Here is a 13,398-nt window from a genome sequence, read left to right as displayed (position 1 = left end):
ATTCAGTATGTGGCTGCCTGGGAAGTGGCTGGTCAGGGTGGGCTAGTGAATCCTCCGGTCATGCATTTGTAGGACTACAGAACCACACTTGGAGAAACACAGCTGGTACCTGACCTTATTTCGTTCTGCTGTGCATGTTTTTTTCTCTTATTCAGAAGTGATATCCTGTTTTCACTTCTACTTGTTGCTTCTGTGGAGTTTTACATGGTGGTTTCTCGGATGCAGGACATCTGGGGTGGTTATATTTGGGGGAAAAAAGGATAACCACTTTGGCCCCAAAGAAAAGGTTTCCCAAAAAAGAGTATGTAGAAAAGCCCCATTTTCTTTTTATTTAAATATCCTAAATATATCACGAAGGAACATACACTGCACTTTAATGGTAAAAAGATACAAGTTTATAACATCTTATAAAAACTACCATTTAAAAGTGATCTTGTTCATTTGATATTCCCCTCCCCCAATAGCAAAATAAGTATATTAAAAAAAAAAAAAAAAAGGGTGGGGGGGGGGGAGGGAGGGAAGGTGGGAGGGAAAGAGGAAGAGTAGGAGGGATTGTTAAGATAAAAGCCCCAGGACTGCAGCAGAGGCAAAGAGCATCTGGGGAGAGGGTTAGAAGTTGTGGTGGGACCCCATGTCTCATTTAACCCTCCAATGTCAAGCCATGGGGCACAATCAGTAGCTAAGTGATGAAAGGTTGTAGGGGGGTGGACGGAGAAGAGATGGGTGCAGGGCAGGGCTAGTAGGGCCTGGTACAGTGGCCCACCTGGAACGGGTGCTACTCTCTTTCCCAGGTCCCCAAATTCCATGTCCTGGTCTCTGAGAGCCTGCCCTATCTCCCTTTCCCTTCACTCCACACGCACCTGAGGCATCTGTCCAGTGCTAGGCCCCACCAGCTAAGGAGGGCTGGGGTGTTGGGCCCAGGAGCCTCTGCAAGCGCTCTTAGGCTGTGGTTTCCCTGGGGTGTAAGTGGGGCTCCTGGACCCTCTGGGGGGGGGGGGGGCTGAATCACTCCTTTTCACCTCTTTGCTCCTTTCTCCTCACACATCACTGGCCCCAGATCCTCAACACCTGGACAACTGAACGAACCACCTGCTCCTGAGTTTCCCCCACACCCAATCCTTGGCAGGGGTGCTTCTGGTACGGTTCTTCACACATCTGCTCACACATTCCCTCTCTCCCACCCACCCAGGCAAAAGGCTGAGGCTGTGGGGGGCCAGGGCACATTCTGACCTAAGCACACGTCCATACACGTAGGCGCATAGGTCACTCCTGGGACTCCAGCCACCCACACCCCAACTCTACACAGATTAGCTGCAAGTGACAGTGAACAAAGCCTCCTATTTTCAAAAGTGCTCATGGGACAACTGTTTTCTGAATGTAGCCTCCTTCTGAGAATACACTGCCAGATGTGAATGATCAACTCTGGCCCCAGCAGAGCCCTCTAACAGGAAAGGGGCTCACTCACACACAGGAAGATAACCTGCTTGCAGGGACAACAGGGCAGCTCCAAGGACCGAGGTCTAGGTTCTGGACCCTATCAAATGGAAGTGCCGGCATAAAGCTAGAAGAGCACAGGTGGCAAACACATTCCCTAGTGTCTCTCCCAAAGGATCTCAGGTGCCATCAGGGAAAATCTGAAAGGTGCCACACCTTTCTTTTTCCCTGGAATCCTCACATTTCAGAGGTATGGACGCCCCCCGCTTCACCCCCCCCCCCCCGCCCCGCCCCAATCTCCTCCTGATTAGGTAACAGCTAGGAATTTTCTGCTGCTGTTCACTACATTTTGGAGGAAATGAAATCACACTTCCCGGAGTTGCCATCTCAGATCCCCACTGACACCTTGGTCAGGTTCACCAAGCATCCAGGATTACGCCATGATTACTCCCCCAACAGGTCAGGGCAGGCCACAGTGGGGGTCAATCAACCCCCTGAACCTTCCATAGCAGGAAAAGGGTTTCTTATTTCACTTTAGAAAATTCATGTTCACAAGCTCTGGCTTGGGTTAAACACCCTAACCAGCCTGTTAAATCAATCTAAAAAACTCCCTCCAAAACAAAGCCCTTCAGTCCCCTAAACCGAGTTCCTCAGCTCTTGCTGGGACCCCAAGCACCCTTCATGGTGGTGGTGGTGGTGGGGGCTGCTTTATGTCATCCTCCCCTGAGTTGAGGGCCAGAAAAGGGTTTGGCTCAATAATATGCCATCTCCAAGCATACAAACACAAGCACACATGTGAATGAACACACTCATGCACACGTGCGCGCGCACACACACATACACCCCTGATCACTTTTTTGGGGGCAGATAAGGTGGTGGTGTTGGGGCAGAGAGGAGCAAAGAATACAGTTAACAATAAAACCCACAAAAGGTTTCCTCCTCAGTCCTTTCTCTGCAGCACCTCCCTCCCCTGCATTCTTTGTCGGGTAGGGATGGCCATTAAGAAGGAAGTCAAGATCTTGTTCTTTGGGACCAAAAGCCACACCCCTATCTCCTTTACCTGAATACAGTGATAGGACTGGGCAGGGAAAGCAGCTCACACTGCTCAACAGTCATGTTAGGGGACACCAAACTCCTTTGTTTCTTGAACAGTTGTTGCCCAACTTGGGACTAGTGTCGGGTTGTTCCTAAGAGGGCACAAGGAGAGAGAGCCCACTTTGATATCCATGACTACCTGCTCGACACCTTTGTCTGGCTCAGGAGTCAATGGCAGCGAGGTAGCCACAAACCATGTCCAAGATCGAGTGCCCAAAAGGGGCATGGAAGGGCTTCATGGGCCACTCTCACCCAAGTTTCCTCCAAAAGGCACTTGAGCTGACCCCATTAGGTACCAGTGTGGCCTGGGCCATTACATCAGCCCTGGGCACAATTCTTGCTCTTTCCCGAAGGAAATCAGAGGTACCTGTCCACTCCGGTTGGACCCAGCCCTCGTCTGCTCCTCTCACCATTCTTCCTTCTGTCCCTACAGTGTATAAGGAGGCCAAAGTAAGCTCAGCTGCCATCCCTGATCCTACTCTCCTTCAAACAGGAGGTGAGGTGCAGGGCTACAGAACACTGAGGATCAACTGCAACTAAAAACTCAGTTTTGGGGAGGGCTGGACCAGCCATAGTCCCTGCTTTGACCAGGGCTCTATGCCTCCATATTACCTTTATCCACAGTGTACCTGCTAAAATTGCTTTTGAATAAACAAAAACAAGAATAGAACAAACAAACAAATCCCTCTCCCCAATCCTTTCCATTTCAGCTGCCAGCTGGAGTCCAAAGTTGTGGGAGCCACACCAGTCTTGGTCCTGTACCTTGAGTCCCCACCTATAACCTCAGCCAAGGGTCCAGGGACTAGCTTCCCTACCCAGGAATGCTGTAGGAACTTCCCCGAGATACTCATAGTCTCAGATTATTTACAGAGCTGAGGCTCTGAGGCTGCTGTCCCCTGATGCACTCTTCTGGTCTCCTGGGTCCACTCCTCCAGGAGGGGGACAGGTACAGACGGGGTGGTGGTGGGACCATCAGACCAGAGGGGGTGCGCTCTTCGGTAAATTCTTCTGATCACTCCCACCACCCAGGACCCCTTGCGCCTATAGAGAAAACTGCCCGTCGGAAGTCTTGGACTGGCACCCTTGGCACATCCGTTTGTGTCTGAGTAATCGATCTGTTCGAGAAAAACACTGAGAAGAAAGGAAGGATTAAGTGCTTGAGAGGAGAAACTCAGCTACCTGTTGGCTAGTTGTCTTCCCCACACGGGAGGCACAGGTCCCATTCCATATGCCCTCAGCATGTACACAGAAGGCAGGAGCACACAGTGGTTAAGAACACAAGCTCTGAAGTCCGAATCCTGGCTCTACCAATTAGTAGCTGTGCAACCTTGGACATGGTATCTAACAGTACTTAATCGGTACATTCATCTGCAATGGGACTAAAAGTACCTACTCACAGAATGGCTGCTTTATTCATCCAATATTTATTGAATGTCTGTCTCAAGGCAGGTACAGTTCTTGGGGCTGAGGATAGAGTGGAGAACCAGAGGGGCAAATTCTCTGCCTCATGGAGTTTTTATTCTAGTATTTTGAGATTCAGTTTAAGAGGGTGGAGCAAAGCAACCAGGAAATGTTAGCTGTTATCATTTCTCATGTTTTGTTCTTGTCTTGTTTTGGTCCAAGCTCTTACATTCTCATCAGATCAGATATGACCCCGAGGGCAGAGATTGTATTTCTCCTTCCAGGAGCACCAGCTCCAAAGTTTGACTGAATCTTAGCTCTACCCTTGATCTGCTGTATCCTTAGGAAACTTAACCTCTTTAAATCTCAATTTCCCCACATGTGACATGACAGGAACACAGCTAGTTTATGGAGTTAACATGAAAATTAAATAAAATAATCTATGTCAAATATGCTCTCACAGTGCCTGGCACAAAATAAGTCCTCAAGAAATGCTGCTATTGTTATTACAATTATTCTTATGGCCCCTCCCTACAATCAGCAGTAAGGCCAGAGAGATACACCTCCCACTGAGGTACTAACTCTCTCATGGCCAGGAATACTAGATGGTCCCTTGTCGGGCAGGGGATGGGAACTGGCCCTGGTTCTTGGTGAAGGCAAAATCCACGTGTGGGGTGGATGGATGACATGTGAGCTTACCTGATGACACCGTTCACACTGGTAGGGCTTTTCGCCACTGTGCACACGCTTGTGACGCTCCAGGTGGTATTTCTGGATGAAGCGCATATCACATATATCACACTCAAATGGCTTCTCACCTGGCCCAGGTGGAGAGAGAAATTAATATAAGGAGGTACACATGGCAGGGATTTCATTTCAGGTATTTTTCCAGAAATTTTAAATTTTAGCAATGTGCAGACACCTAATGGGAAAGGTCCTCAAAGCTGCTGTTCTCAGTGACACTAGATTGTAACAGAGCCATGTGATTTCTCTAGCTCACTCACTCACCTTCCTCCTCTATTTCTAATACCCAGCCTTTAAAACAAACCCAACAAGAGCTACACACACACACACACAATACAAACCATAGACTATTCTCCTCAGAAAATACGAGCAAAAGACTTACCAGTATGAATTAGGATGTGCCTCTTGAGGTGGTAACTGCTCCTAAAGGCTCCAAAGCAGTGTTCACAAATAAAATTTTTGGGAATCTTTACTTGAAAAGAACCATTTTGTTCCACTACCACCACCTGGGGGCAACAATCAGGCATGTCATAAGGGTATCCCTCTGCCTCCTTTTTGCCTCCATTCTAATCTGGGTCAATTTCCAGTTGCCGGACAAAATAATCTCTCTGATGTTGTAATCTCCCACACTGCTTACTAAGAGACCCTCTGAGGAAGAAGGTGGGTGCGGGTAAGCTGTCTGCCCCCATCAAACTCAACACTCTGAATGTCTACCTGCCTCTTTGGCACAGGATCCCATGCTTCCCTGACCCTCCTTCCCTCACGAAGGATGTTCCAGAGAGGGCAGACATCAAATACCAAAGTGACCTATGGATGAAATCTGAGCAACACACTCACTGGCTATTAAGTGACCAAAACATCTAGGGAAAGTTTCAGGTTGAACCACAGAGGGAAGAAGAGGAGGATTACCCCATTACAAAACAGTACCAACTTGGGGATTACCCCATTACCTGCCTTTTTAACAGTCTTCTTTGAATGAGAGGCCTCAGCCAAGCTGTCATCATCTTTGCGACTACGGGACTTATCGCTGTCTTTTCGGTGGCCCTTTGAAAACAAATCAAATCTAAACTCACAGTCTATCTCAGAATACAAGATAGGAAACCAAACTTGTCTGCTTTCAGACAAGTTATAAATGAGAATAACGACCTGCCCCAAAGGTTTAGAGAAGGTACTCATCCATCCATTTCCTCTGCAAGTACTATGGTGTTAAGGGTTGTAGGTATAGAAAAGACCTTCCTTAGCTCTCTAAAATACCCATATTCATTCATTCCCCAGCTGGATCCTTTTTTCCCCAGTTCCCTAAACAGAAGCACCGAGGAATCAAAACTCGACATCTCCTGGCAGAGAGCTTGGGCCACCCAATCCCCAGGTGCCACAACAGACTCAAATGCTGTACCTGACTCGAGCACCTCAGCACATCAGGGCTACCTGCCCGCTCTCCATTCTCGGCCTGCTTGCTGGCAATCTGGCTCAGCATCATCTTCTTGCTGGCTGCAGTGGGAACCAAACTCACACCTGCTAGGCCTTCACAAGCCAGGAGACTTGCCTAAGTTGAAAGGAGATGAGGTGTCAGGTCACCTGGCAGGGCAGGGCAAAAACACGCTGCCATCTTCTATAGAACTACCTTTTCCACCCAGCCACAAACAAAGTGCTTCTCTAGGGAGTGTCCCTCTTACTGCGAAACTCTGCTTCCTTCAAGAGTCCTCCCTAACTCACCTCACCAGGAACAAGTTACTTATTTTGTCATTTATCAGCATTTAGGTATACATCAAGTGAATAACCAGGTATTATCAACACTTTTGGCATTAATAGAGTGCTAGGTATAGCGTGTGGTGTGTCTGCGTGTTACTAGGTTTTCTAGGCCTTGTGAATGGGCATGAGTGTCTGCCCTGCTGACTCACTGAAAGGGGAGATTTCTAGCAGACCTTGCCTCCTTCCTCTCTCAACAGCAGATTCAGAGCCCACTTATGATTGGCAGACCTCACTGGTGCCACATATATATTCTATCAGGTTCTACAAACATGTTTATCAGTAAAATCAGGTCATTTCTCCCTTTGGATTTTAAACTCCCCATGTGCCGTCAATTGTAAGAGATATAAAAATTAAATCACTTGGAAGGATTTTAGGATTGAATTATCACTTTCTCTTGACTCCCACAGTCATTTAGCTGTGTGCATATCCATATATTTTCACATCCTCTGTTCTATATACACTTTAGACAATACTTAAACAAAGGATGATTAAGAAAATTTCTTTTTTATGGCTACCTTCTTCCAACTGACTTAGTCTAGCCAGCACTAGAGAATTTACTCTTTTTACTGAAGAAATACCTTTTTTTGGGGGGGGGGGGGTGAGGAGGAAGAAACACTTCAAAAAAATAGTCGGTCAGCAAACTTCCACAAGTGACTTATTACAAAAATTCCTCTTAGAAATTCCTTTTAGGGGCACCTGGGTGGTTCAGTTGGTTGAGCATCCGACTTCAGCTCGGGTCATGATCTCACCAGTCCCAAGTTCGAGCCTCATATCAGGCTCTGTGCTGACAGTTCAGAGCCTGGAGCCTGTTTTGGATTCTGTGTCTCCTTCTCTCTCTCTGCCCCTCCCCAGCTTGTGCTCTTTCTCTCTCTCCAAAATAAATAAACATTAAAAAAAGAAAGAAAGAAAGAAATTCCTTTTAGTATATCCTAGGATCCCTTCTCTCTCCTTCAAGGGCTTTGGATAGAAAAGTCTACAGGTGAAAAGCTTAGCTCTGCCATTTACACTGTACAATCTTGGGCAAATTACTCTACCTCTTTGGGCCTCAGTTTCCTTAAATGCAAAATGTTTATGAGAGTATCTACTCTCACATGGTTGATGGGAATGAAACTAAGGTATAAATGTCTAGCAGGGCCCAGTTAGTGATTAGTGAAAGGCAGTGTTCTCAAAACAAGAGTGAACATGATGCTGTGAAGTGGGTTGCAAATAAAGAAAGAAGAAACTGAAGGGCTCCTAATCTGCATGGAAAGGAGGAAGCTATGCATGCAGCTGGAAGGAAGCCAATTATACTGTAATCAGGCTGCCATCCTGGTGAGACTGGTAGGGGAGGGTCCCTGGAAGAAAGCTGGGAGCAGCTCTGGGGGTGCCTGCACATGGCTTTGCTATCCAGACTTACAACAACCTATTACATCATCCTGTCTCTCCAATCCATCCTGTACCCTCACAGTGACAATTACTTTCTAAATACACTGACCTGACATCACTCTGCTACTTAACATTCTTCAGAGAGTTCCCATTCCTTACAGAATAAAGTCTAATTCCTTAGCAAGGCATAAAAAGCCCTGGGATTATACTCTTACTTCTCTAGGAAACAACTCCCTCACCCTAACTTTTCCCTCTAGCATTACCTATCCTATCCCCCTCACCCATTTGAATCTTTTCCTCCTTAACCAGCAAACCCTGTAGTACTCCTAACCTCATCGCATTCTCCCATGCCTCTAGGCCTCTGCCCATGCAGTTCTCCTTATCTGACTGCCCTGTTCTGCTTGTCTACCTAGGAAAATCCTCTGTATCCTTCAAGCTCCATCCGCTTTTTTCCATCCAGGCAGAGGTACCCTTCTCTCCTCTGCAGCGTACATACCTCTATTTTTGCACGTTCCTTCAATCAACAGATTCATTGATTGCTAGCCAACCACCATGCAAGGTATTGTGAATATAAAGATAAATAATAGACTGTTTCTTCATTTCCCGCCCCCCGCCCCACCCCGACTAGCCTGGAAGCTTGCTGGGGACAGGGACAATCTTATTCATCTTTGTATCCCCAGCACAATGCCTTGCATGTAACAGGAGTTCAATTAATTCCTGTTGAAAAAAAAAAACAAATGAAGCATTCACCAGACTGTTCACTCCCTCATGCCCCTCAGCACTTAATGTACCAAGTGTAAGCTGAGTAGTTGTTTTGCAATGTCCCATCAGTGCCTGTGATGCAGAATAGCCTACCTCCTTCATTTGACTGGAAGCTCCCTGAAGGCAGGGGCTGTGGCCTGTCTCCTTTCCTTCCTCTAGATCTCCCCCTGGTGCTTAATACAGAGCTTGGCTCACTGGGTTGGTCAATATGTTGACTAGGACAGCATTCAAGAGTGAAACTGCAAACACGCTTCCCAGTGATCTTGAAGGAGGAGGATTCTATAGCTTTTTACCTGAGCCATGCTGATTTCTCACTTATGCAACCCAAAAGTTCAGGAGTTTCTCAATCCACCTTTCCTAAGACACTGTTGTTTGAAGAACTGTCACCAAATCACTGTAACAACTCCTTCATGTCCCTTCAGTCCTGCTGCCATATTGAATTGCCTTTGTCTTCAGACAGAGCTTAGTGTCCTCCAAGGGGAAGATGGGTGTTCCAAGAATCCCTGGACTCTGCCTGGATCCTGCCTATGGTCTGAAGAAAAAGCTTGCCAGTCTTGATTTTCCAACTGAATCCTCTCGTTGAAGTTCACGATCTGTTTCAGAAACCTGAAACCAGAAAGGAAATGGGGCTGTTAGGTGCAACATTCTCAGGGGTTACGACCTGTGGTAGGTTGAACTTTTTTTTTTTTTTTTTGCTGGGCGCTTTCCATGAACCTCAGAAAGAGGACATTAGTCAAGCAGAGTTTTCTTTCTAGGTCAGGAGTAGAAACTGGTCTCCTGGGCAAAGAGGAGCTGCCAACAGGAGTAAAAGTAATTGGGGCCTCTCATAGAGGAGCCGCAACGGGCCAACTGCTTGGATTTGCCATCTTAGGAATAGAAGGGGGCGGAGGCCCCTCGGGGCTTTTGTGCCCAGTGGGCCGGCCCGCGAACCTCGCACTCTATTAAGGAGGCCAGAACTGGGGTAGAGGACAGCTCGAGGGCTATCGCTGGACGCTTGAGCGGCAGGCAGCAACCGGACTGGCAGTGCGCGCCGGGCCGGCCCACACGTGCACGTTCTCCGATTCCGCCCGAAGGTACGGAAACTCGCTGCGGAGGTGGAAGGCAGGCAGGCGGACGGACGCCGGCGCTGCGCGTTCCCTCCCTCCTCCTCCTCCAGCCTGCCAGCCAGCCACCCAGCCGCAGCGCCCCACCGCAAGAAGCCGGAGGAGAGCGCCGAGAAGCGCGCGAGGTGCGTGCTCGCGCCCGCGTCCCCGCCAAGCAAGCCCCCTCCGCCGGGCGGGCGACGCGGCCGGACTGGCGGGCCTGGGGGGCGGTACGCGCGCGCGCGCGGCCCCTTCCCCTCTCCGGCCCCCTCCCTTCGCCACGCGCCCCTCCTCCCTTCCCCTCCCCCTTCCCGCGCGGCGCCCCACGGCCTGCGAGCTGCTGAGGCGCTGCCGCCGGCCCGGACGACGCTGCGCTCCCTGAGGCGTGCTTCTACCTGCCAGGCGCGGCCTCTCGCAGTCTCCCCCGCCGCGCGGCGCCTCCTCCAGGTCCCAGCGCACCGTGCCAACCCCGTGGCCGTCGCTGCCCTGCCGGGACCGAGGCAAGTTTACAAACACCAACCCGGGGCCCGTTTCCCCGGAAGTACTTCCCCCTCCCCCTCGTCCTCTTAGCCGAGCCGCAATATCCACTTCCGGGCTCGGAGCCTGGACCGGCGGGAGCAGCCAGAAAGGGGGTGAGGCTGAGGACGCTGGGAGGGGGTGCAGCTGGTGAGTGGGCGGTGCCGGCGCGCGGAAGGACGGGAAGAGGGAAGACCGGCTGTACGGCGCGTGCGCCATGGTACGGGCGCGCCTCGGCGGCCATCTTGGCTGAGGGCAGGAACGAAGACAGTGAAGTGACGTTCTCCGGGAGCTGTTTGATGGGTTCTGCTAGGTGGGCTGGTTAAGTAGGGCTCCTTGAAAAAGCGCCATCTGTCTCCCTTCTTCGCGGACGTTTGCCGTGTCGCTTCTCAGCCTGGAGCCCCAAATAGAGCCTGAATAGTTTGTACCCAGCCTTTTCACGTAACTCGGCCGAGATCCTCTTTATCTGAGTTTTCTATCAGGCCCAGCTCCGAGGTCCTCTTATCTGAGTTTTCTATCAGGCCCAGCTCGGCAGATTTGGGGGGCGCCCAGTCAGCTGGGAGAAGAGTTAACTTTGCACGGGTCTGCCGTGTACACACACCGCGCACCCCGAGGCCAGTCTTGTTACCTTATACCGCTTATTCTTTCATTCCAGACTTTCCAGCTTCTGACACTAGTCTCCTCGTCTGGAGGAAGAAGCCATAGGACTCCCCTCAGTAGACTAGTTCGTTAGAGACTTGGTGATGCAGGGTGGCCCCTGGGCCCGGCGTTAGGAAAATGGAAACTGGAGCCTGTCTTCAAAATCTCCCAACTTTAGCTATTCGGGAGAGGTCCCACTAAAGATGGACTATGTCAAGTGTACTTAATGGAAGGAAATGTCAATTCGATTTAGGTCCCAGCTTCTGCTGTAGGTGCCATCAGGTTGTGTGTTTAGAAGAATTAATTGAGATATCAAAAGAAAAAAAATTATGAAAGAAGAAAGGAATTCCCAACTATTTGTATAATACAGGTTTCATTTCCCTGAGCAATTCATGTTTTGAGCCATTGACCGCAAACCTTGGTGCTCTTAGACTTGTAAAATTGAGATAACATAGAGAAACGTCATCAGAAATGAGTCTTTAATTTAAAAAAAAAAAATTAGCTCATATTTATTTTGGCAAGTCCACACACACAAAAGAATAAAAGGCAAAAAATGTTAAGTTTCCTCTTCTATCCTATGCTCCTGGAGATAGTCACTTTTATCAGTTTGGCAAATACACCTCCAGGCTTTTTTCTTTTTCTTTCTTTATAATTTTTAAAAATGTTTATTTATTTTTGAGACAGAGAGGGACAGAGCATGAATGGGGAGGGGCAGAGAGAGAGGGAGACACAGAATTCGAAGCAGGTTCCAGGCTCTGAGCTGTCAGCACAGAGCCCGACGCGGGGCTCAAACATGTGGACAGTGAGATCATGACCTGAGCCAAAGTGGGACGCTTAACGGACTGAGCCACCCAGGCGCTCCAGGCTTTTTTCTATGTTCATACAAAACTTTTCTTCTCTCTTTTTTTTTTTCATCCAGAGTATATTTATTGAGCACCTACAGTGCAAGACACAAGTGCTACATTGTAGACATCTAAGTTCTTTAACATTTTAACAGTTGTTGCATAAAATTGAAACTTATATTGGTACTTTGATTTGTCTAGACTCATCCTGATGAACATTTAGGTTAGTTCCATTATTTTGTTTTATAAACAGTGCCATAAGGAATATCTTTATATAGGTATCCTTTTGTGCTTATGGATTTGTAGATAGGATATGTGCATTTGAAATTTTAATTCTGTAAAATTGAATTTCAGTTTGTAACAATTTACATGCTCACTCAGAACCACGTGTGAATGTCTCCATTTCCTACAACATAGCAATACTGGATACTATGAATTTTCAGTGCAGTTGCCAATTTGATAGATGAAAAATAGTAATTTCATCGTTTAAACTTGCATGTCACTAATATTGGAGTTGACAACTTCTGTTGCTTTTCTAAGTTATATTAACTTTTTACTTGTTATATGCATTTAAAATCCTTTCTCTTAGTTTTTCAGTTGTCTTTCAGCCCCCCCCCCCCCGCCTTTTTTAGAGCAAGTTATGCTTTATGTGAAAATATTTGAAATCTCCTATCAAAAATAAGAATAAGACAGGAATGTTTACCATCAAAGCTAATATTGTACTGGAGCTCCTGGCCATTGAGAAGTCTCATTATTTTCATGTGGTATATTCATCTAGAAAGGGAATTAATTGACAAAATACTAAAACTAGTGAGCTTAGCAGCATGGCCAGATATGAGGTTAACAAACAAAAATTGTATATATCAAATATAAGAACAACAACATCATAAAAATGAAATAATCTCACAGTAAGAATATTACATTTCTAAAAATTTTTTAATGTTTCTTTTTGAGAGAGGGAGACAGAGCATGAGTAGGGGAGGGGCAGAGAGAGAGGGAGAGACAGAATCTGAGGCAGGCTCCAGGCTCTGAGCTGTCAGCACAGAGCCAGACTCAGGGCTTGAACTCACAAACTGTGAGACCTGAGCAGAAGTCGGATGCTTGACCGACTGAGCCACCCAGGTGCCCCCAAGAATATTACATTTCTAGAAATAAATTTAACAGAAAACTACAAGTCATATACTAAGAAAACCAGACTATCTTAGTGAAAGACAAAAAGGTCTTAGTTAAATGAAGAGTTTTACCATGTCTGTGAATAGAAACGCTTGTGTAACGGCATAAGTTTTTGCCTTAGATTAAGTTAAGTTCTAATTAAAACAGGACTTTGCATGGAACTTAATCTGATTTTAAATTTTTGATGGAAAAGAATAATTGCAAAGAGAGCAAAAATTGTTTTGGAAAACATGGAGTGGGTAAAATAACGAGGGGGGGGGATAAAGCCATGCGTTATCTTTAACCACTTTAATGGTGTCTTTCTCTATACAGAATTTTAGAAGTTATCCATAGTCAAATCTGCCTGTGGCTTTTGGGTTTCTCTGATGCTATCTCAAGATTAAAAAAATATTTCCCTGTAGTTCCTTCTTTTTCTTTTCTTTTTTTTAATTTAGTCAGTTAACATGTAGTGCAATATTGGTTTCAGGAGTAGAACTCAGTGATTCATCATGTACATACAACACCCAGTGCCCATCGTAAAAAGTGCCCTCCTTAATACCTATCACCCATCTAGCCCATCCTCCACACACTTCCCTCTGTCAACCCTCAGTTTG

General features: G+C 47.2%; 2 protein-coding genes across 5 annotated transcripts in view; one reads left to right on the top strand and one right to left on the bottom strand.

Moving 5' to 3' along the window:
- Positions 1-1,730: 1,730 nt before the first annotated feature.
- On the bottom strand, positions 1,731-10,179 carry ZNF740 (zinc finger protein 740). Of its 2 annotated transcripts, none has more exons than XM_042946654.1 (7): positions 10,031-10,179; positions 8,647-9,159; positions 6,071-6,220; positions 5,629-5,718; positions 5,057-5,180; positions 4,630-4,748; positions 1,731-3,660 (listed from the first exon to the last, which is right to left on the bottom strand). In XM_042946654.1, exons 2-7 carry the CDS (start codon positions 8,653-8,655, stop codon positions 3,571-3,573), a joined length of 582 nt encoding a protein of 193 aa, XP_042802588.1. In that variant the 5' UTR covers positions 8,656-9,159; positions 10,031-10,179; the 3' UTR covers positions 1,731-3,570. The 2 variants fall into 2 exon arrangements, with proteins under 2 accessions (XP_042802588.1, XP_042802587.1); XM_042946653.1 differs by having other exon boundaries at positions 8,847-9,159.
- CSAD (cysteine sulfinic acid decarboxylase) overlaps positions 10,067-13,398 on the top strand; it is a 30,980-nt gene continuing 27,648 nt past the window's right edge. For 2 of the 3 annotated variants that reach the window (XM_042946651.1, XM_042946650.1), the window contains exon 1: positions 10,162-10,371. The gene's annotated coding sequence lies outside the window, so the exon portion shown is untranslated. Of the gene's footprint in view, positions 10,136-10,161; positions 10,372-13,398 lie in introns of those variants that run through there. The other variant, XM_042946652.1, reaches the window with a different exon arrangement.

Source organism: Panthera leo, chromosome B4 (assembly GCF_018350215.1).
Source record: "Panthera leo isolate Ple1 chromosome B4, P.leo_Ple1_pat1.1, whole genome shotgun sequence".
NCBI classification, from domain to species: domain Eukaryota; kingdom Metazoa; phylum Chordata; class Mammalia; order Carnivora; family Felidae; genus Panthera; species Panthera leo.
This window is presented reverse-complemented; position numbering and strand designations above follow the sequence as displayed.